The 24,897-nt window shown below is 38.5% G+C and overlaps 1 protein-coding gene across 2 annotated transcripts in view; it reads left to right on the top strand.

The window, feature by feature from the left end:
- Window positions 1-24,897, top strand: part of NR3C2 (nuclear receptor subfamily 3 group C member 2) — a 327,150-nt gene that overhangs the window by 141,113 nt on the left and 161,140 nt on the right. For both annotated transcript variants that reach the window (XM_078069297.1, XM_036117125.2), the window contains exon 3: window positions 19,745-19,884. In XM_078069297.1, coding sequence (XP_077925423.1) covers window positions 19,745-19,884 — 140 coding nt within the window. The remainder of the gene's footprint in view (window positions 1-19,744; window positions 19,885-24,897) is intronic.

The following is a 24,897-nucleotide window of genomic DNA, read 5'->3' as shown; positions in this document are numbered from 1 at the left end:
TCAAGTTAAATTCTTAGTTCGTCCTACATCAAGGATAATAGGTGCATATTATATACAAATTTGTCAACATATGCATTGCTTTTCTGAAAAGACTCTGAACCCTTCTGGTTAATAGAGCTGAAAGACTTAGGGCTTAGCTTTGCTCATATTTTATTTTTGAATTGTTAGTCATGAATTTTTAGAGTGTATTTTCTCTTTACATAAACCTTGCATAAAATGCATATTTTTGATAGTTACAGCACTTCCAATAACAGGAAGAAAAGGAATTAAAGATTATGCTCATTTAATATTCTGCTCTCCACCAAATTTGTCTAATTTAATCACTTATTATTTTGCTTTAGAATAACAATTTCTGAAAATTTTCTTCAATATGTTAGGGTGAGATTTAGCTATTTGAATTTTGTTTTCCCTTTGGCAGTTCTTGGCCTCAAAATTCAAGATTGGTTTCTTAAACTAGAATGTTTAAAAAAAAATGAGTAGTTCTTATTATTAAAGAATACACACTTTTTAAGTAGCAATGTGGGGTGAGATATAGTAGTCTACATATGTTATGTACGTGTGTATACATGTATTTTAAGTTTAAAAATTCAGTGCATTTCTTACCAGATAAAGTTTCTTAAGGAGTTATTTCCCTGACAAATTTGTAAGAAAAATTGGGCTTTTTTTGAGAGATGAAAGGTTTGGGGTTTAGGTAAGGGAGATCCAGGCATTATACAAAACTTTTAAAAATATGTTTTTATATTTATGGTTATAAGTTCATATTTAGTCTTCCTAAGTTATTTGTAATCAGACTAGGGTCCTCTGAAAATCTTACACATCATTTAGCAAATCTGAATGCGAGCTGTCTTCAACTTAAAAAACAAGTTGTATTTCAAAACTTAATTCTGTAACTGCTTTGAAACATTTCCTGAAAGATCGTTTCTTAACTAAATAATGTTATTCATAGCAGGGTTCCATCTCTGGATGCTAGGGATCTGTTTTCCTTTCCTTTTAGAAAACACACTTTGGCTCCGAGCAAGGTAATTCATACGGAGACCAAAAGTGTGGGTTTTCCTTTCATGAGGTGCTATAGATGTCGAGCTGTCTGTCTCCTGCCTTCCCAAGTCTTGGCCTTGGCTGTTGGCCTTGGGTCCCGATGACTAGTGTGGCTGCTGCCACAGAGCTAGCAGACTTCTGGCATGAGTGCTGGGTGGGGTGGAGGTAATGGGAGCAGCCTTCCGGAGGTGTGGATTATTTTAAATTCAGGCACCATTTGTAAAACTTTTATTTCCTGTTATTCACTTGAACTTCACAGCACAAATAAAAGAACACATATAATTTTGATGTAGATTAATTTGTTAGAGATTTGGACACTGTGTTATAATATTTAAAATCATGTGGTACTTCATGTGCCTGTGAGGATGACCCATAGCCATGAGGATTCCAAGGCATATTATTTTCTATACAGTGATGATTCATATCGTTTTAATAGTCTTTAAATGTCCTCTTTGGGTACTCATTATCTTGCTTAATATCACAAAGTAACAGACTTGAATTTTTTTTGGAGCTGAAATTTAAGCTTTTATTAGAATATCCTGTTTTGTAGGATTTTATGCTAATATTTATCAAAAAAAAAATTAGGTGATGCTGATCTTCAAGTTGCTACCATAGATTTGGTTCCCCTAAAAGGTTTAACTTTTAGTGTATACTACAGAAGATATCATTTATGATATTTTGATTCCTTTTATAAATTGAAACTTTGCTTCTAAAGGTCAAGTGAGACAAATACTACTAAATGGTATTATCAAGTCACTGAACACACAGTAGGTTGAGTCTCAACCATGCTTGAAATAGTATGCAAACAAATGTAATCAGTTATTTTAACTAGAGTAAAAGACAGCTGTCAAAACTCTTGAAACTATTTATATAAAAGAGAAATTTATCACTAGGTTATGGTATTACTGTTATAAATTGTTTCAGTCGTGTAAAAGAAAAAAAGTGAAACTGTTGCCTTCCCTTAAACCTCTGTGAGGTGTTAGCCCAAGTTTCTCTTGAACAAACAGTAGGAAGTTGTGGTACACTTTTAAGAATGATTGAAATGTGTTTCTCAGGAACAGCCGATTACTATTACTGATTGTGGGGAAAGGGAGGGTCCCATACTCATCTATTTTCATCCAGCTCCACTTGATAAATACACACCTTAATGGAACTGTTGTTACCACCAGACTCTAGTCCTTTATCTAGTTTTGGGTATGGCTTGCTGGGACTCTGCCTATTATTAGGAAGAAGAAATCCCTGTCCCAGGAATACTGCCATTATTCCTTTAACTCTTGCACAAGGTCTTTTAACTTTGTGCACCTGAGTAATAAGAGTAAACTCTTCTGTCTGTGGTCTTTTGTTACTATGTTCTGGGTCTACTTCAAGATCTGTAAAATGCACACAAGACCAACTACATCAGACTTGTATTTAAAAACACTCCAAAACCCACAGTTAAATATATCTAAATTAATCAGAACCTCCACTTACTAATTTGTATGCAAAATTCAAATAGTTAATAGGGAATCGTGAGCAAAATAGCACCTCACTCCTGTGGTGCCCCTGCCTGGTGCATACCCCCCCCCCCCGCCCCGCCTCCCATTCTAAGAAATATTCTTAGGTCAAACATATTAAGCCTGCCTTAAAATGTTCACAGTGAGGATCCTAAGGCTCTGAGGTGAAAAATCTTCCATTAGATTCACTATATTCTGTATATTTTAGAATGATTTTAATACCAGTTTTAAGGGGAAAAAAGGGAATTTATAAGTAATATTCAAGTAGTATCACAAAATTTCATAGAACAAATTATCCCATTTTTATGACAATCACATTTTATATTAATCATAGTTACTATGTTTATTTAAATAAGCCTATGATGGAATATTTTTCCCTACTTCAGGAATTACAAATTGAATTAGAAATTTGTTCAGAGTTGTTTGGTATCTGTTGACTCTTGGAAACTCCAGATTTTCTTCCTATTAGTTGTGCAAATGGCACATGACAATATCAATTATTATCATTATATCTCATATTTTTATTTTTATAAACCATTTTAAATGGTTTATAAAAAGATTAGCTTTATACTTTATTAAAAATAGAATTCCTTGTCAACTCTTTTTTATTTAAATTTTGAAAATAAAAGTAAGCAAAACTTTCTAGCTTAATTTTAGACCTGAACAAATTATTTTCCAACCCTGCAAGTGTATGGTAGAAAATTCCTTCTCCTGTCCTAACAAATCCTTTCCCTACCTTTAATTTCTCACACTAAATCATTTTTCTAATGATCTTTCCGGTTAGCATGGCTGCAATTATTTCAACTAACAAATAATTTTCTCTGCTCAGAAGATAAGCCGTGAACTTAAATGCATACTTCAGAACCATATTCCCTCCGTCATAAATTTATTTCTACCATTATTTTCCCATTTCTTTCTTGGAAATGCCTGCCATTTTTAGGCAACTTTTCTGACTAAGCTTGTATATATCCACCTTTCTAGGACTCCAATAAATTGCCGTTTGTCTCCTTGAACACCATCTGTTCTCAACAGCAGTTCCTTTAAAACACTTACCATATTCAGAAAGTTTATGCTGCTTCCAGCTACCTAGTTTTTTTGAAAGGTTTATTTTTCTCCCTTTCCTTTCTCACCTGCATTAACTTTACTTTTTTCCCATGAACTGGCTTTCTATTATCTGTATTGAACATGCTGGCCAGTTTTTCTCTGCACGTGATGGGGTCTGGGCTGGGCAACACCCAAAGCCTAGGGTAGGGTTTCAGTGTCCTGGACAAGCCAGGGGGGACTCCTTGGGTGCGAAGAGCTTCCAGGTTTATCTACCCCCAACACTGTTATCTATGTCTACCCCTTAGTAACCCGGCGGAGGCCAGCTACCTGTCTCTTGCTCTGTAGCTCGGCCCTCTGCCTCTGCCTAGATGGCCCTGATTCTGTTACCTTGTTTCCAAGGGCCTTGCTGACTTGGAACCTTTCCTTTATAACTTTGGGCATCTCTGTGCTTCCTGGCCCTAGCAGGTTGCCCAGCGTTTTCCCAGTGTGCCTTCTCTGCCTCTCATTCTTCTCTTGGCTTCCTGACCACCTTCCTGTCTCAGCCCCTTCTCAGGTGTCCACGTTGGCTCTTATAAGTTGCCTCCTTTTCCTCTCGCTCAGTGTGTTGGGATCACAGCACCTCTGAGGCCTACTCCTTTTCGTTTCTGGGTCTTCAAAAACTATCAGTTTGGATAAGTTTTACTAAATTAAGGGGTGAGGGGAAAGGTCAAGATGCCATCTGATTCCTGAACATTATTTTACTATATTAAAAAAACTATACTGCTGACCATATCCTTTAAAGCATGGTGAAATTTGTCTAGATAGAAATACATGTACGTTCACACATTTGCATTATGTTCCCTGTGTGTGGAAATATTTTATATTACTCTCTCTCTGCTGGAGAGTGCATATAGTATATGTAGTGTTTCAAACACTAGAAAGAGAATATTGGTGTAGATTTCAAAATTTATATTGCAGGGGCACCTGGGTGGCTCATTCAGTTAAGCATCTACCTTCAGCTCAGGTCATGATCTCAGGGTCCTGGGATTGAGCCCCCTGCTCAGGGGCAGTCTGCTTCTCCCTCTTCTTCTGCTCCTCCCCACCACTTGTGCTCTCTTGCTCTCTTTTTCTCTCTCTCAAATAAATAAAATCTTTATAAAAATATTTATATTGCAAGCAAGTCGTTGATCATACGGTTTTAATAGAGGACATATGCAGTGTCCTTGAAATCAAGTCAGGACATCTAGCAGTCCTAGTTCTGAGACACTGAAATTAAACATAGGAAATTTAGTACATTATATTTTAGGTATTTCCATATAATAAAATAGAGAAAGGCCAGTGTCATATCTTTGGTTGTAGGTTATCAGGTTGGTATCAGTTGACTGTCCTGTTTCTCATCTGGCAGTAGTATAAGGCAGGAAGACATTTTTGAAGCAAGGTAGATCTAAGTGACTTCTATACCACTTCTTGCCTTGTCAGTTACAACTGAAGGAATGCCCTTCCTTCCTCAACCTCTTCACCATCTTTCATCACTATTCATAGGTACACAAATCCTTTTTCCCCCACAAACCCCACTGGAACTACTTCTGACCACTAAACAATGTCCTATTTGCTTTGATATCTATGCCATTTGCCTTGTTTTAAAAACCTTTTTCATCTCTTCTCAGATCTTTTCCAAAAGGAAAAGCCTAACTTATAAAAAGCTTTTAAGAAAAGCTTCTGTCATTGCTTTTAAGAACGTCAGGGAAATTTTGATGTTAACAGTTGTCTTTAATAAGTACAGATTTTTGCACCCTTGGAAGATGATTACATTGGGCATTAAAGCCAGTAGTAAATATGAGTACCTTTTCATTTGAAGGACTACCACATCTCACTGAAAGCAAGGAAAGACTGGCATGTTTACTTCAGTAATGCCATGGGTATTTACACACACACACCCAGGACTTAGCAATAGAAGTACGTATCTAAATCCTGTTTATGATTCAGTACTCTTGGGAGTACTTTTTTGAATCTCTGTGATTCCCATCTCATTTGTAAGAAATAGAAGTCATGTTGAGTTGACTGAATCTAGAACTATCATTTAGTTTTTCTTGCCTTGAGAAAGGGCTATTTTAAGCAGACTTGATATATTTTTTAAGAGAGGAGAATAATATGAAAATATTTCAGAAATTAATACATATATTAACATCTCTTCATTTTCCAGTAGGGATTTGTCTGTACCGCTGGGCCTTCCATCTCCATTCTGGCACTAGAAAATGACCTCCAGATGTCAGGGATTTTAGTGTATTTTGTTAGCTGATACGTGTCAAAGGCAGAACAGTGTCTGGCATATGCTAGGTACTCAGTAATGGAGTTGAATAAATGAAAAGAGGGGCAAAACAGTTGTTCATAGCACACAACTGTAGGCTTGGAGAGATACTTGGAGGTAACTATCCCTATTCCTTAGTACCAGAGTAGCACCAGAGATAGGGTGAGGAAGGAGGTGTAAGTGAGCCTAACAGTGGGCTAGTTCTTCCTTCTTCCACTCCCAACTACTGGCCCTTTTAATTTAAATTAAATATTAAAACAATTTTAATGTCTGCTCTAATAGGGACCAAATATACCTGCACCTCTGATTTTAGTGGTAGCTTTATTTCTCAAAGCCAAAGGAGTTGGGGCAAGAGGAAGGGGGACAGAGATGGGAAGAGAAAGAGGTAGAGAAAAGGAGGAAGAGGCAGAGTATTTGGGAGATTTTTTTTCCGTGATTTTTCCTTAAGTGTAGGGTAGGGTGCAAGATATCTGGGAAAGATGGTAGCTAATGAAATAAATACAGTGTTTTTATGTACCCTCGTGTTGGCTACATATAGAATGCAGTAATTCAGTGGCTGTGTGTTAGCACATATGTGTGCAAACAGTCTTAGTTAACCAAAGAACAGCCTTCCTGCAACCTTAGGCTTCAAATATTTTTAGAGGGTGGAAATCAAAGAAACAGCCCCAAACTTCAAACCCTAAGAAAAACAAAGACCCAAAGAAACTACTCAGGATTCTGTCATTGTTCTGTTCATGCCAAGTCAGGAAATGAGCATACAGTTTGGTTTATTAAAGTTCTTTAAAAAAAAAAAAACAACTAGCATTTTCACTTAAAAGTAAAAGTAATAAAATTGATCAGAAAAAATTAAGAAAAGTACATAATAACAGATTTTTAAATCTTAGCCAAAATTGGTGGAGTGGAGAACATGGTAACGGAAGGGAACTTAGCAGTCTGGGGATGGGGATAACCAATATTTAACTTCACCCCAGTACTTCAGTGTGTTACCTTGAAGGCCTAGGGTCGCCATACTTATTAGCAGAGTGCTATTACCCACATAATAGTAAATGATCATTTTATTGAGTTTGAAACCATCCTATGGTTTCATCATTAAAGCCAGAGGCCAGAAATGCATTATATGGAACCATAACAAATTCCTGATTTTTCAGGTCGAAAGCAGTTGAAAAACAGCTATTTCATATGGCTGAATCCTACAAATTGTGCTTGAGTGGGAGAATTTTAAAAGGGAGTTAGTTCTATGAGGAACATGGGCAACTGTTGGAATAGAACAGCATTGATTCATCAATCCTGAAGGGCATGGGGATGATGTAGAAAAGGTGTCTCTGAATTTCTCTGCAGACTCAGTCATCTAAACCTTCTGACCAGTGCCTTATGGTTGTTCCCACCTAAAGCCTCTATTTTCTTTTTTTTAAAGATTTTATTTACTTATTTGAGAGAGGAAGTGCGAAAGAGAGAGAGAGCACAAGTGGGGGAGTGCAGAGGGAGAGAGAGAAGCAGACTCCCCGCTGAGCAGGGAGCCCAACATGGGGTTCCATCCCACGATCCCAGAATCCCAGGATCCCGGGATCATGACTTGAGCCAAAGGCAGATGCTTAACTGACTGAGCCACCCAGGTGCCCCGCCTCTGCTATTTTCTTCTCAAAAAATTCTTAATGAAAAATACGTGAAGGGCAGCACATGGTGACACTGTAGAAGATTTTTGCATATATGTGTGTGTATGTGTCTCCTCTTCAGTGTGTGTGTGTGTGTGTCTGTGTGTGTGTCTGTGTGTGCGTGCGCGTGCGCACCTTATTTTCAGAGCTTACCAGTGAGGCTGGTCTATCCCCTGAGTAGCATTTTGCAGTGCTGACCAAAGCATTCCTTTTGATGCCTGCCGACAGGATCCAGGTACAAGTCACGCTGCCTTTCAGCACAATAAGGACAAGGTTGCTTTTTGTGTGTGGTTATACTGTAGGCTTCCATAAAGAAAACCCCTGATGACTAGAAAAGCTCATTAGTGTTTTGGAAAGGGACATATTTTTTTACACGTTATAAGCTAATGTGGGAATAAGAAAGATTTTTTTTTTTTCTGATAGAGTCCTTATACTTTTACTGAAAGAGTATCTCAGAGTATTAAGCTGACCTGAAAGCAATAATGTTATTTCAAAATTATAGAATGAACCCTAAGAAAGTAAGTTTATTACTTGGGAACTTTTTTCCAATTTTTTCTCTCAAATGATTCCTCATTGATTATTTAAAAACTGAAATGTTAAAGAATGAATTTATTTAATCCCATTAATTATAACCATTCTTTAGGGCTTTGATATCATATTAAGCTGCTAATTTTAATATTTTGAGGGGTGCCAACTCTGCTGAAAGTCAGATATTGAGTAGATTTGAAGTAAATATGGCAAGATGTCATGTCAGCAAAAGTACTGTCACGCTGTCATTAATTTATAGATTTTTGAGTGAGCTTCTGTAAACCTATCACATGTACATTCATGAAATAATGAAGGATATGCCTTTATCCTATGTCAAAAAACTTAGGATAAGGCAGGTAGAATAGGAGGTTGTGAGTTCTTACAAAAGCCCCTGTAATCTCATGTCTGAGTCTTACATAGCAGTGATAGTGGAATTGACTTGGTGAATCAGAGGGTAATACCAGCGGTAAGGAAAATGATTATTTCTAGAAGGTAAGAAAAACCCCTCAGGGAAAAAGCAGTTTGGAGCTTTGACTCATTAATTAAATTTATAGAGAGAAGCCATGTTCTACTGCACAGAAAGGCCATGATGAAGCATGTTTTACATCAAGTTTTTGAAACTGTGGTAAACAGAGCACACTTTGAGCAGTCATTTCTAAATGACTCAGGTTCCAGGTCCATAGCAGGTTCAGTACCCCTTAGTGGTCAGTGTCTCGTGCCATCTGCATGTAAGTCTGCATCTTAACATAATGGTAGTTAACATTCAGGCGAAAAAGTTAAATCATGTGTACTACATATAGTATGTTTCAAAAGCAAAGTTATTGTAATTAAAAACACTCAAGCAAGCGTTTTGTAGTAATCTCCTTAAAACACGCTTTATACGCTCAAGCAAGCATTTAGAGGTAATCTCCTTAAAACATACTTTATAAAGTACTGACCCACAGATGATGTGATAAGTTTATTTTTTCCTTCCAGAGGATTCTAGATAACTAACTTATGATGTATAATACACTCATATATGCCAGTGATCACAGAGGCAAAATAAAATGTGGAGGCATCTTTTTTAGCACATATATTTGGTCATTGTCTTGGCAACCAGTGATTGACACATACATGCTCAATAAATGTTTCTGAAGATAATTTGATGTTAGGTCTTTTTAGAGACTCCACATACACTCAAGTGTATTGTACTACCAGGTATGGTTTTATGAGAAGGGCAACGTCCCTGAATTTGGAAACTCCTTAATAGAAAGATGTGGACTGCTTTTTGCTTCAGTATGGCTTATATATGTGTTTTATATATGCATAAAAATGACTATCACTAAAGTCAATGGTGTCAACCATGACAACATCCCAATGGTCAACCTTAAGTCTTGTTCTCTTGGTGGCATTTGACACTGTTGACCTTCCATTGAAGTGCTCCTCCCTTTGATGCTACGTCTGCGTTATCTTGCCTTTATGCTTCCCCCCTCTTTCTGTTCCCCCCCCAGGTTTGTTTGTTGAATTTGTCTTTTCCTGCCTGACCAGAAATGTTCATTTTCTGTAATTTCCATTTGTGACCTTTTCTCCTCATTTCAACTTCTCCTTGGGTGAATTCATTCATTGTTCTGTGACTAAAATCTAGAGTCCTTGCTCTCTAAGAACAACCTATCTTGCGGTGACTGGGTAGGTCAGTTGGTTAAGCATCTGCCTTCAGCTCAGATCATGATCTCAGGGTCCTGGAATCAAGCCTCACGTTGGGCTCCCTACTCGATGGGCTCCCTCTGCTGTTCCCCTGCTTGTGCTCGCTTGCTTTCTCTGTCAAATAAATAGGTTATTTTTAAAAAATATTTTATCTTTCAAGTTATGTTCCACCCTTGCTTTTGTTGAATGTGGTTTTTGTGCTTGTACTATCTAGTGGTTCTTACTTTTCTTCCAGTTCATCAGATCTTTTTGCTTTCAGTGTCTGTATTGTACACATTAAAAATCATAATCAAGTCACTTTTATTATGACCTTTAACATGGTAGATTTTTGTACCCACCTCCATTTTCCATGCCATGTTTTCAGTTGTCTACCAGATATTTCAACTCAATGTCCTACAGTCATCTCTAACTACTTAATCTAGTGTTAGAGACCCTCCATGATTTGGGCCATTTTTCACGCTTATCTTTAGAATGTGTTCCTTGACTTTGGATCCCAGTGCATTTTGCCATTGTCTGGACTTTTTTCTTGGTGCAGCTCATTTTTCAATTTGGATTTATTTTTAAGCCATGGATGACTCTTATCATGTAGTGACTTCAATATTTACCAATCTCCAGGTCTTATCTGCCCTACTCAATTTTAAACTTATTGAGAGTAGAAGCCATGTGTTATTTTTGTATTCTCAGAAGGACTTTCACATAGCTTGTATTTAGTAAAAATCATTTGATTAAAATGATTCATTAATAATACAGTGGTCTATAATTACATTTGACTGTTTGTTTTGTTAGAAAATACATTTTGATCTAGATTTAAATATTTTTGCCTATTTTCCAAAAATAGGTTTTGCATATTTTGATCAAATGCTTATTTGTCTAGCTATAGTTTAAGGAGAAAAAGTTACTCAAATGCCCTCCTAACATAGATGCTTATTTATAAAATGAAATTCTACGCATAGTAGTGTGGGCTTCAGTTTGCTGTGATCCAAAATAATTCTACCTTTTTTTTTCTTTTAAATCTATATCAAGATATTTTTCTGCTATGCTGAAGCTATGCTTTCTTGACTATGATTTTAAGTCTTTTATGGGCAAATTTCCTCCATTTAAATGAAATTTAGAGTGTAGAAAATACATATCTCATTAAACAGAGCCACTCTAATATTATTAATGGTATAAATTATCATGAAAACAAACAAAAAAGTAAATTGGAAAAGACTGAACAGCCATAGCTGCGCTTTAAATTTTCATTTTCCAAGCTAATTATATCCTTGAATTTTTGTGTTGGGTAACTTTATAACCTTCACACAACTGAGATTATAAGATATACCAATTTTTTAAATTCCTATCTGTGGCGCATCATGAATTGTGACTTAGGAGGATGAACCCTATTTAGAGATGAATTACCCCCCCAAACATTAATGATTCATTTATCATCAAAGATAACACCATAAAGGAAAATATACCATGAGAATCACTCCCAAATATTCCCCCTAGATAATGAGGAAACTAGAATGAGATACCTCAGGTTAAATATTATGATTCAAAATATATGTTTATCAAAGCAAGAAGAAATAGCAAAAAAGGTTTTGTGTTGGGGGTTTTTTGGCATATTTTATGTGTGGGTAAATTTAGCATTTTAGTAAACCAGTTGTTAAAGGTTGATTTATGTTCTTGAAAGGTTTTTTTTTTTTTTTTGAGTGTTCTCCAGAAACTTATGTTTCTTAGATTCAGTGTTTTTTATATAAAAATATATTTGAATCTCTGATTGTTTATTCTAATGATCTAATGTGGCTGTTCCCGACTTGCTTATCACAGACATGAAAGGAACTAGAATGCTTACAAGAAATACTTAAATCCACGTGCACACAAAACAGTGCGTGCAGTAAATATACAATATGGCTATTGTAGTACCACTATTTTATAGTGTATTTTTAAAAACCTTTTCTTTTGCTGCTTACCAGTGTTCTACCTGCTTATATAAATTAAAAGTAGTACAGAAAAATATAATAGAGAAAAGTGGAATTATCTGTAGTTTGACTACTATGGCAGTCACTGTTAAGGATTGTAGATCCTACAGTAACACTGATGGATTATCACCAGAATTTAAATAACACTGAAGATATGTCACTGTTCTTAGAGGTCTTACATATATTGAGTAAAATAAGGCACTCCCCGTTTTTCCTATGAGTAAACTATCATTTAATTAATTGTTATTACATTATTTACGAAAATAGACTGTAAGGTACCAATACTGCCATACCACTGTCAGATCCAAAACAAACTCTCCCTACCCCGCCCACCTACCCTTCATCCCTATCTTATATATTAACAGCACTGCCATCCAGTTATTCTGCAAATCTGTCGGTATTATCTACTTTAAAGAAAAAAGAGTCCTTTCTCAACATCTTTCCTACTTAACGTGTAGAAGCCATTATCCTGCCCTGGCTGGTGCGTTACTGGGTCTCCTTTGCTGTCCTCCCTGATTCCCAAACCACCCACTCCTCTGGTCCATTCTCCACACAGCAGCCACAGTGAGGTGTTTAAGTGTCAGTCAGATCATGTTCCCTGCTTGCTTAAAACACGTCAATATTCACCTCACTGCTGATGGCTCAGAACAGTGTTCCGACTCCTTACCGTAGCCTTCAAGGCCCATGCGGTCCTTCTCTGTCCTCCTTTGGGGCCTTACATCCCATCTCCTGTCTCCCCTCCCTCCTTGTTGCCTGCACTTCGGCCACAGTGCCTTCCATGTCTCTGGAACATGTCACAGTCAGTCCTGTCTCAGGGACTTTGCACTTAGTTGTCCCTTTGTTTGGCGTCTTCCCATAGCTGGCTACTTTGTCATTCAGTGTCCTCAAAGATGTCTTCTCAGGCTACCTTTCTAAAGAATCCTATGCTCCAACACCCCATCCAATCTCAGTCTATCATTTTCTTTCTAGCGCTTACCACTCTCTGCAATTGTTCACTTAACTTCTGTATTGTCTCTCTATTACAATAGAAACTCCACAGCAACAGAACCTTCTCTCTTATTCGTCACAGTGGTGCCTATGGAAGGCCTTCAGTGAATTGCTTAATTACTGAGTGATTTAAACACACCAGCATGTTCAGATACAAGGATGCTTATTGAAGTATTGTTTGTATGTTCCTCAAAATTCTCACCCTGCTCTAGATAGCTGGCTGAATACTAGAGTTGATTACACATGGAAAAGTTCTTTTTAGCAACTGGTGGTGATGCTGGAAGCATATATGTGATGAAGTGACAGTACAAAAGATAAGTTAAAAAAAAAAGATAGGTTTGTTTAATTCACATTGAGTTTAAGAAACGAGACAGTATTTTCATATGAAGAAATTTCAGTTCACTGAATAGTGGGTTAATCACTACTGTGTTGTTCTGTAATTGTTATAAAGATGGAGAAAGATAGTTTTACATATGGTAATTCCTGGAACAACATGGTACTTTACAGTTTCTCAGTGAGCTGGTTTCTCCAGTCATGTTTTTTTTTTGTTTTGTTTTGTTTTTCAGTCATGTTTTGATCACTAAAAATCCATTTTTTCTCACATAGCTTCTTACTGCTTCTTCCTAAACATCCCGCATTTCAGGGGATGTTTTTGATGATTGGCTAGTGTATCCTTCCAAATGTCACCAAAATCAGCATGCATCTTGAACCTTTGATTATTATCTTCAGCTTCTTCACTGGGTCATTAGAATTACTATTTTTGGTACTAAAAATAACTGCATTTTACTTGTATTTCCCTAAAAGAGACACTGATAATGTTCATGTGTTCTTCTTTATAGTATTTTAACATTTGTATGAAATCCTATGAACAACTAACTCCCTTTGTCTGTTAATTATAAACTTCTTTTTGTGAACAATGTTTCTTTGATTACCAAGACCAAAAATTATCAGTTTGGGTAGTTTTTCCCAACCTTTCAATATTAAAATGGTTTTTAGGGGGTAGAGTACCATTTTAATGCATACATTTATAGAGGAATTTTAACCAAAATCAGCAGAGATGCAATCATGTAGATGTAAAATTTTAAGTGCCATGTGATTAGCTGTTCTAGAAAGAATACGTTTTTACATGGAGTTGCTTTTATGCTTGATCTAGATCAAATGGTGATTATTTGTAGTGTATAATACATTGTCTTTAATTTGAGCTTGAAATTTGATTTGTGTAAAACTTGATCAGGACAGGCTGTCCCATTTATCTTTTGTATCCACCTTTGTCTTAAAAGAATATCTTGAAAAGAATCTTAGAGATTTCCTATGTAACCTTGTTATGATGCAAATTATGGTCCAAAGAGGAGAGGTGGTTTTGCTAAGGTTTGACCAGGAGATGGCTGAGCCAGGACTGGAGCGTGAGCCTCTGTTCCTGCCTTTGCCCCTGCATATTTGGCCCTGCAGTCTGGACCTCACAGCCTATGCAGCTGCCTAGTAAATAGACTATACTATAAAGTTGAATTCTGACATACAGAATCAACTTAAAAAGCTTTGTATTTTGATAACACTCGGTGTCTAAGAAATGAGTTCAAGGTCTGCCCCTCTGTCCTTCTCTTCCTGCTTTCTTTTTTCTCCTTTTCCTTCTCTGTCCACCCCCTTCTAAAATATACTGATGTATTGCTTAAAACTACATCTAATACTTCCCAACATGTGCCACATTTCAGGTTCACAGATAACGGCCTGATAGAGTGTCCATAGAGACCAGCATTTTCCTGACCCATCTACTCTTTGTGGCCTGTCTTCTATGTTAATAATGCATATGTTTGTGAGACAGCTGACTGAGCTTTTGAGAGTAGTCTGTGTCCCTGGATGTTCCCCCCCTCCCCTTTTCCTCTGTGCAAAGCTAAATGAACCGCATGGGAATTGAACCTATAACCTTGGCCTCATTAATTTACCTTCTGTACGATCACCTTTTGGAAATTTATGTTCTACTGTAATGAGATTAGGAGTGCAATTCCATTCATTCAATAAATAGTAGCACCCCTGCACTAATGGCAGCAGAGAGCCCAGATGCACAGGGCAAGGTTTTCGCCCTCAAGGGTTAGGATAAGTACGCAGGTCACTAATGTAAGGCCGGAAGTGAGGACTGCTGAAAGGTGGGGGTAGCCAAGTGCTGCAGTGACTCAGGAGGAAGGCGAGGGGTGCTTGCGGCTGGAAGAACACCGAGGCCCTGGAAGGATGGATGCATTGCCAGGAGTGGTAGCAGGGGAGAGGAAGCGGGGTGTGCACACCAGCAGGGGTGCCCACGTGTGGCCGGCATGTGGCTGGGCACATGAGGGGGCCTACTGGGGAGGTTGGGAGGGGAAAGAGGACTTAGCTGTCCTACCAGGGTCGTCATTTGTGGTGGGGGAGGGGGGCAATGGAAGTCCTACAGTCAGAACTCTTAAACAGGAAAAATCATTTCTCTGCTACTGGAGGAGGAGTTGGAGGGAGGAGAGGCTGGTGTCAGGGAGGAACCCTTCAAAAGTGAGTGACAGGGGCCTGCTACCATGTTCCCAGCAGGCGTTGAGGCTGAGGCCAGAGAGCAGACCCGGTAACTGTTAGATTTGACAGTTAGGGAGGTTTCATCCTGGGAGGCTCGCCGATGGCAGGACCCTTCCAGAAGCTCATAGAATACAGAAGCAGAGATGTTATGTAAGGAAGTGAAAACAGGCAGTTGGACATGGGGGAGCACGATGGGAGACAGATATGAAGATTTGGGAAGTCATTCACCAAGAGAGCTGTGGGAGCTGGGAGAGTGAATGAGATCAAGAAAGGATAAAGTATAGAAATAAGAAAAAAAGATGGCCAAGGGTCGAGCTCCGAAGAAAAGCTACACTGATGATCTAGAAAATGAGGACTCTGAAAAACAGAGGAGGCGTGTTAAGGGGAAGGGGCTCACTACAGTGTGACAGAAACCCAGGAGGCCGAGGGCTGTGAGAGGTGTGCAGAGGCAAATTTGCTCTTGTGTCATTGATTGAGCATGAGGGAAAAATAGTTCATGTTTGCTTTAGTTTTATAATTAAAGAAAATTGTTTTAATTTGGATTTCACAATCTGTCCTTTTAATGCTAGACTTTCTTTTTTTAATTTAATTTAATTTTATTTTGTTAATCCCCATACATTACATCATTAGTTTTTGATGTAGTGTTCCATGATTCATTGTTTGCGTATAACACCCAGTGCTCCATTCAGTACGTGCCCTCTTTAACACCCATCACCAGGCTAACCCATCCTCCCACCCCCCTCCCCTCCAGAACCCTCAGTTTGTTTCTCAGAGTCCACAGTCTCTCATGGTTCGTCTCCCCCTCCGATTCCCCCCCTTCATTTCCTTTTCAACTTCTCTGAATTTGTTTCCACTGCATACTTTTCACTCTCAAGACAGTTAAAAACAGATCTCATTCCTTTATATAAGGAGTGCAGTAGGACTTTAGAACTGATGATGTGGTGGGTTTTATGATACCTGTTGTGACCATGCCCGTTATTTGAAATCACTCATTTATTCACGTGCTGACTGGGGACCTGCTCTGCACCAGCTACTATTCCAGACACTGGGGACACAATGGTAAATAGCAGAAGAAAATCCCAGCTCCTACTGAGTTTACTTTCTTGTGTGGATACGGAAAACAATAAACAGTACAGAAGTAAAGTAATCAGTATATTAGATGGTGATATGTTCTAGGAAGAAAAATAAAGCAGAAAGGGGATAGAGGGTCCTGAGGAAGGGAGCATGGTCAGAGTAGGCCTGACTGAGAAGGTGACATTTGGATGAAGCCCTGAAGGAGGTACAGGAGGGGACTCTGTGGATATCTAGGTGAAGAGGGGACAGCAAGCGCAAAGGCCCTGAGGTGGGAGCACACACGGTGGGCTTGGGGGCTAGTGAGGAGGCCAGTGTTGCTGAAGTGGTGTAGGCAAGCAGGAGAGGTTAGGGAAGTCTGGGAGGGCAGATTCTGGCTCTGTGGTCACATGGGTAACTGTGACTTTTCCTTTGAGTGCGAGGGAAAGCCCCTGGATGGTTTTGAGTAAAGGAGTGAATAAGGATCATTCTGGATACAGGGGAAGGAAGGGGGCAAGGAGAAACAGGAAGATCAGCTAGAAGGCTTCTGCAAATCCCAGGGAAGAGGTGTTGATGGCTTGGACTACTGGTTCCAGAAGAGGCGTGGGAAGTGAGCAGAACCTGGATGTATTCTGAAGGCAAAGTGAGTAGAATGTAACAGATTGGAGAAAAAGTAGGGTCAGAGATGAGTCCAAGTTGCTGTACTAGTTTGCCAGGGCTGCAGTAACAGAGGACCACAGACTGGGTGGCTTAGACAGCAGAAATGTATCGTCTCAGGGGACTGAGGGCCCAAAGTCCGAGATTAACATGTTGGCAGGGCTGCTCCGTTCTGAAGGCTGTGAGCGACAATCTGTTCCATACCTGTCTCCTAGCTTCTGGTAGTTTTCTGGCAGTCTTTGGTGTTATTTGGCTTGTTAAAGCATCACTGCCTTTATTTTCATGTGGCATTCTGCCTGTGTGTGTGTGTGTGTGTGTGTGTGTTTGTCTGTGTCTGTGTCCTAATTTACGCTTTTTAATAAGAACACCAGTCATATTGGATAAGGGTCCCACCCTACTCCAGAATGCTCTCATGTTAACTAATTGTATCAGCTATGACCCTATTCCCAAGAAAAGGTCACACTCTGAGGTCCTAGGGGCTAGGACTTCAACACAGGAATTTTGGATAGGACACAGTTCAGCCCAAACAGTTGCCATTAACTGAAATGACTGTCTGTAGGAGGAGCAGGGAGAAGATCAGCAAACTTACAGACGTGTTAAGTTTGAGGTGCACCTCAGACACTCAGATGGACTCATCAGGCAGTCGGATAAATGGGTCAGAAATTCCAGGGAGGTGTCTGGCCTGGAGATAAACATTTGGAAGTCCTGGGCATAGAGATCACAGAGAAAGTGAATTTGGGTAGAAGAGAGTTACAAAAACTGAAGTCAAGAGATTATTAAGTTTGAGGACCAATACCAAGGCTCTCAAAAATGTGAAATACAAGCCCCAAGGATGCTAGTAGTTGTGAAAAAGCAGTTCCATGTTAATGACAATTTTAAGTTACATTCTAATTGTTCACGAGGTCGAGGGATTTCCCTATAAAGTATAAGAGAGTCGGACAGAGCGTGGATTGAGTTTCACTGGCTAATATGCTGAAGAAGTTACTGGTGCTGAAATGGAATGTTTTGAATGCCATAAAGAAGTCAAAGGACACTAATAAAAATAACAAAGCGCTTTTCTCAGAAGGAGGAACAGCTTTGGAGAATATTGTTTCCGTCCTTGATTTAAGAAGTCGTCTTCTAGAAAGTCAGTCATGCTGCAGTGTTCCAGCAGCTGAATATTTTCTTCCTTCTCCTGCTTTTGGTGAGAGCATAGGTAAAATAGTTCAGACCTTTTTTTTTTTTTAATTACCAGGTCAGAATTATTATTACGTTTTAGCTAATTGGGAAAACAGAAAAAGCATCACTGTAATGTAACCATTCTAGCCTTTTAGTATGTTTGAGTCTTTCCCCCCACATGCCTGCTGTGCATGGAGACAGATCTCGTGGCAGCAAGGTGAGGGTGGTGACATACAAGAAGTCTCTTCAGTTTTCTGAACATGTCCAGCTGGCATTTCTCCTAGCCATTGCCCTTTCTGCTTCCCCTGTCCCTTTTCTTGGTCTGGCTCTCATGCAGTTGTGCTTCCAAATTCAGTTCAGTGGTCACCTTTTGGGAAGGGTTTCCCAAGGCATTTCCCCACCCTCCCAGTCTGTGCCACCATACTACCCTGCACCATAGCACTCCCATAATAGTTCATGTCCCCACTAACTGAAGGACAGAGACTGGGTTGGGGTATTTATTTCCTCAGGACCTTGCACAGGACCTGCAGGTAGGTATTCAGTAAATGCATGAGGACTAGGAATGAGTAACATTGCCTTCTTTGCCGGCTCAGAACACATCTGTCGCTGAACTGGGATTCCTTAAAACAGTTTTGTTTAAACTGTGCCATTAACTAGCAGTGTAATATATATCACAATATATATGAGACGATCCGATCCCCTTTAAAAGTATTCATACAGATTTTTTGCTTAAAGGGTTACATTTGTCCCTAAAAACTGATGCCCAGAACCCTTCAGTTTCTTAGCAGAAAGATACCTGAGATATTTACTATATATGGCTTTTTTTTTTTTAAGTATTGACTGTGTCCCTTCAAATTGTAAGCAAAATGTAGTGATTTGAATATACCTAAATAGGGTAACATGAAAAAATGCAGAAGCTTGAAGGGATAAAATTGCTGGCAGTAGAGGCAAGAATTTTTAAATTTTAATTAGTGGATTGTTTTGGAAATGGGAGAATTTTTTTATCTGGCATAACTGAGATGCATAATCTGAGTCTGGGTGAAGAGAGTAAAGTACGGTAATAGTTCTTTGATACCAAAAATACTTCCCTGATGACTCGGCTCAGCATTCTTCTCTTCCCTGCCACCTAGAATGCAACTAATATTTTCTGGTCAACTTTCTCAAAAATAGGGGGAGGGGCCCCTGGGCACTTGGTGGCTCAGTCCGTTAGGCGTCTGCCTTCAGTTCCAGTCATGATCCCAGGGTCCTGGGATTGAGCCCCACATTGGGCTCCCTGCTCAGCAGGGAGCCTGCTTCTGCCTCTGCCCCTCCCCCTGCTTGTGCACGCTCTCTCTCTTTCTCTCTCTCTGTGTCTGTCAAATAAATAAATAAAATCTTTAAAAAATTATAATAATAATTGTCAGTTCTCCCAAACCTTAAAAAAAACAAGTAGGGGGAAAAGTATATATGTGATTATTATTTCTTGGTACCGAGAAAAGGCTTTGCTTTGCTATACAGAATTCTGGATAACATTCCTCCACTGATAGGGTTTTACCTTCATTTTCTAAGTCGCTTGTGTGACCAGTAGATACTGAATTCATTTATGGAACCATGAATATTGACAGATTTTGAGCTAAGCTATACAGCATATCACATGTGCTCCTGCAATGTATTTATTTAAATCTTTATTTCTCTCCTCAGCTCTTCTTTACGAAGTGTTTCTACTGGATCTTCAAGACCTTCCAAAATATGTTTGGTGTGTGGGGATGAGGCTTCAGGATGTCATTATGGGGTAGTAACCTGTGGCAGCTGCAAAGTGTTCTTCAAAAGAGCAGTGGAAGGTAAATGTTCATGTGGGTGTTCCTTTTACACATTTCCTTTCCTAGTGTGTAGCTTACTTGCATAGTTAACTCTAAATCATTATTGGGAAATAATTCAAAAACATTTTTGAGGCAGTCTGTCCGTGATAAATAGTAGTAATGTCTTACCTAAAAACCACCTGGAGATTTTCCACTGAGCAGTATTTAATGGGCAGAATTTGACATGGGGAACTGCGATCAATCAAAAAGAAGTTTTTGTTTTTGCTTGTTTGTCTTTGTTTTTCAGTGAGCCTTAGAAAAATAATTCTCCATAAATTTAATTTGCATGATGTGCGAGAGCATTTTTACTAGGCATACATAGAATGCATCATGTCTTCTCTGGGTTTCTGTATCAAATATATGTCTTTGTGGCAAATTAAAACATTAATATCAGAATCCTGTCTGTAATTTAAGTTGTATTCCATACAGAATAATTTCATTTAGCAGCTGCTCCAGATTCCAGGTCCCTGCTAAAGTCCTATCTTTGTTCTAACTGAAGGTTTTCCAAACCAGGAAGTTAAATGAAACCTCTGACTACAATTCTGTAGGTGTATTTAGGCTAGCTTTTGCTTCTGTCCAAGTAATTGTACTTCCTCAGGAGAAGTAGTCTTTTAGTTTGTTTTTGCCTCCCTCCATCCTCACTTACAAGCAGTTAATTAACATCAGACTTAGTCCAGATGGTTTTATTAATGCTGACTACATGACTGGGTAAAGTGTAGAATTTTTGCTATTAGGAGCAGCGTTTACTGGCATAATTGACACTGATTTCACCAAGGAGTTCCACATTAAGACTCCTGTAGATTTATTTCTCAGGACAGTTTTCGGGGGGACGAATCAGTGCTTCAGAGACCTAAGGGGAAAGGACTTGAATGTTTCATCTTTGTTTTGCTGGTGACCATGAGGATATGTCTTCAGTTTCAGATGCAGAAGCTGACCAAGTAGTTATTTCTGTGCTTCTGGGATTGATTTTGCGTTATTTAATTAATATTACATGATTTTACATTATTTACACTGTTAATTATTTAATAGTCCCCAAACCCAGCATTGAATTGGTAATGGGAGTTCTGTATTTCTTTCGCAGAATATGGGCTCTTGGTTACAGGTGACAGAAAATTGAATACAAACTGACATACACACCAGTGGAAATTCATTGGCTCACATAACTCTAAAGCCCTAGTGTAGGCTTGGCTTCAGACAAGCCGAGGTCTTAAGCCAGGTGGTTAGAACTCAATCCCATTCCCTCTCCCCCTTCACTTTGCTCTGGCTCTATTCTCATCCAGGTTCTCTCCTGGTGATGAGACAGCCACCAGGACCTCATGAAAGAGAGATTCTCTGTTCCCAGCTGTTCTTATAGAAGGCCCCAGTTCAATCTCCTAAGACTGTACTTGGCTCCCACATTCTTCTCTGAACCAAACACAGTGACCTGGGAATGCAGTGATCTGACAGGCTCCTTCTGGCTGGAGTCGGCCAACCTAAGCTACCTAGACCAACAGTGGGGAAGAGTATTTCCCATAGGAAAAAATGGATCCTGTTAGCAGGAGACTGATTCCTGGAAAATAAATTTGTACAATACTGAAATCAATTTATTTTTTTCAGACTTTCCTCCCCTGCCACCCCCTTTTCTCTTTTCTTAACTCTATGATTGGCTCAGTAGAAGATAAATAAGTAAAATTGCCTCTGGTACTTTCCTAATGCCACTTTGTACCTTCCAATATAAGGACACCATACCCCCCCCCCCACCCCTGACTCACTAATCAGTGAACAAAGTAAGGCAATATGTAAAACTAAAGCAGTGTGGAGAAGGGTGTTTGGAGGGGGACCCTCTGTGTTGCCCTGCATCTGGGTCAGCTTTCATATCAGGACCCAGGTTTCAGCTGTTTACAGAACCTGCACTTCTCTACTTCTGAAGCAAAAGGTTTTCCCAAAGTTTTTGCTTAGTTTTTGTTTTAAATAGTTTCTGTGGAAGTAACTGAGGAAAGAAGTGTTTTTGTAACTAAGGTATAAATAAATAAGGAAAAGCCTTGATATCTATATATCTTTTTCTTTCATTGGAAAGCTAATCAATAATGGATAATGAAACTTGATGAGCACTTTTTAAGACTTCTATTAATATAGCTTAGTCCCTATTTTGGGGGGGAATTACAATTTTAGAGCTCACCTGCATGAAACAAGGCTATAAATTTTGAATATAAACTTCATGAGACTGAGGACTTGTTTTTATTTTGTATTTGTGTTTCTTTACTGTTTTATTGTATGTAAGAGAGAGAATATATGAGAAATTAGATTATCTTTGTATCAGAACTTTTTGATTTAATAAATTATTTTTATAATACTATATATAGTTTGAGGCACTAGTTATAAAATTATGGTATATAGATTTCTTTTTTATTCCCCTTTTATAGATGAAGACGGTTGGGATCAGACCCAGTCTACTAATCAAAATCATAAGGCCAAAAACTCAGACCTGTATTAAAGTCTTAGGACTCCACACTAGACCCAACCTAACATCTTACAACTCTAAATCTCAAAATCTATTTCTTTCATTTTCTATAATTCTCAAGTTCACGGAAATTCTACCCTATGTGTCATTTGTTTATGCCTACCTGGTGATAATGAAGGGAGTGATGTAAGCATTGAGAAGACATAATTTGGCCCCCTTAGTATGGTGCATATGTATGGGTGACTGTGGATGTATATTCATACACATATGCAAATATGTATGTGTTTTTAAATTTGAATATTTACTAAGTTTGTTTTCTGGCTTTCCCTGCTAACCTTAAGCTCCTCTTTAGATTACAAAAGCAGAGAATTCCAAGCAGCTGTGGATAGAGAGGGAGCTGGGATAAGGGCAGTCAGTTAAGCTGAAAAGAGCTAACCACACCAAAGACAGAACTGGAAGTGACCACTAGAGTGGAGACAGGAGGAAAAATGTAGCAATCTGTGCTCTGAGTTTACCGGTTTAAGGCTTTATGCCCCAGAGCACTCCACTCTAAAGATTGGTATAATAGTGTAGTTGTAACTGTGTAGGAAGACTGAAAATCATTTTTTAAAAGTATAAATTATGTTCTTTGTGTTCTGTTTAATGGGATATAGATATATGTGTTTATTTTTTTTCCATCTTAAACATCTAATATAAAAATCCTTAGAAGTTTCATCCAGAACACCTTATTTTCCAATAATGTCAGTTAAGAGCCATATTATTATGCCTTACAAATGGAAGTTTATAATTTTGTTTTTAAATTTGAATTGCTTATTTGCCTTAAAGGTTTATCAGGACCTTTCTATCTTAAAAAGAAGAAGAAGCAGCATTTATATATTTATAGTTTTTTAGGTAGGGTTCTCCCTTGGGTAGAAACTGGACTGGACTGGTTTTAGAGCCAGAAGATTTAGTTTTAATTTCTGGCTCTGCCGCTCACTAGGTGTGATATTAAGGGAAGTTCTTTAATTTGCTTGGGCCTCAGTTTCTTTATATCTAAATAGGGAAAGTAATACTGCCCTACCTACTAAGAAAAATTAAGGGAAAACAAAATGTTTTTGCCGATTTTATAAAGTACATCAAAATATTAGAACTTTATTTTAATATTAGATTCTCTAGGATCAAATGCTACAGTTCTCTGCTTAATGTCCTTTCAGAGAGATATGTAAATGGTACAATAACATGGCACTGTTAGGTTTTTGTTTTTTCTTCATTAGGTCTTCATTTTTCCTGTAATACGTTATTTTTCTTCATCGAGCTGCCCTTGGAGGTTGTAAGATCCTTCTAGACTAGCAGTTCTCAAAAGTTCTCAAAGGGCATATGGGGGAAGTGGGGATAACAGAGGGTCTGCCAAAATTTTCTGGAGAGGCCATCCCACATGTTCCAATGTGGCCTGGACTGTTGAGATTTACCCCCGTAATGACCGTCTGTCAATGATGGGGGTGGTCTCACATTTGGAAGTTGCATAGTAAAGGAAATATTAAGAGCTATCAACTGGACTTTGAGCTCCTCTGTTAGATGTCTTTAGGGCAGGACAGGGTGTTATTTCCAGAATCTAGCAAGACTCTATAGATATTTAGTAGTCACCAAATAAATGTTTGAAGGTACACGTGAATGTAGACATGTAGCATGAGAGCAACTGAGGTTAAATGACTTCAAATCAGTAAATTAGCAATGAAACTGGCCCAAGAGTTTATGCAGGCCTTTGGCCTTCGGCCTTCTAATCCGCAACTTCGAATTCTAGTCTGAGTTTTTACGATCTCAGTCTCTTTCCAACTGTAAATTGCCGTTAGTTTCATCTCATGTGTATTTTATTTTGTGATCCCTCAGTGAACAGAGCCGACTACATTCAGTACACTATTTTATAATCTAATTTCCTTTTTGGATACTCCATATACAAGCAATGTCTGGTAGACACAGCTACCACAAATCACTGAAGAGTTATAAGGCTGGAAAAAAAAAAGAGAGGTCATTATTATGTAAAGCCAACTGGATTTATATTTTTGTAAGCAGACCTGTTAGGCTAAAGATTCCATATCTTGGTAAGGTCAGCCAAATCATATGATGTCAGTTTCCATACTCAGACATTTCCTTGTAAGTAAGAGACTTACAAATTTATTTCCTGAATTAAAATCGCTTTAGGAGAGATAATTGTAGATTAATCAAAGGATTCCTCAAATATGCAGAATTTTAAGGTAACCAAGCCTGTGAACATGTACCTCAGTCCTTTCAAATGTAGTTCACAGCATATAGATTAAAAAAATCTTTAAATTTATAGATTATTCTTTGGGGGAAACTGTTCTTAAATGTGATGGTTGGCTAATAGCTAATTTCTTTTGCTTTTCTGAAATTAATGATTAAACTGAACAGGTCCAGAGGAAAATGTGTCTCACTGTGTCATACCCACGTTTGCCCTGTCAATGCTGTATGAGCAAGTGGGAGGGGTAGGGGAGTGGGGGATGGGCACAATACAGTTGTGCCCCCAAATAGCTTGAATTTAGCAGACACAAACTAATTAG

Source organism: Halichoerus grypus, chromosome 3 (assembly GCF_964656455.1).
Source record: "Halichoerus grypus chromosome 3, mHalGry1.hap1.1, whole genome shotgun sequence".
NCBI classification, from domain to species: Eukaryota; Metazoa; Chordata; class Mammalia; order Carnivora; family Phocidae; genus Halichoerus; species Halichoerus grypus.
The sequence above is the reverse complement of the archived record's forward strand: the minus strand, read 5'-3'. Positions and strand labels throughout refer to the sequence as shown.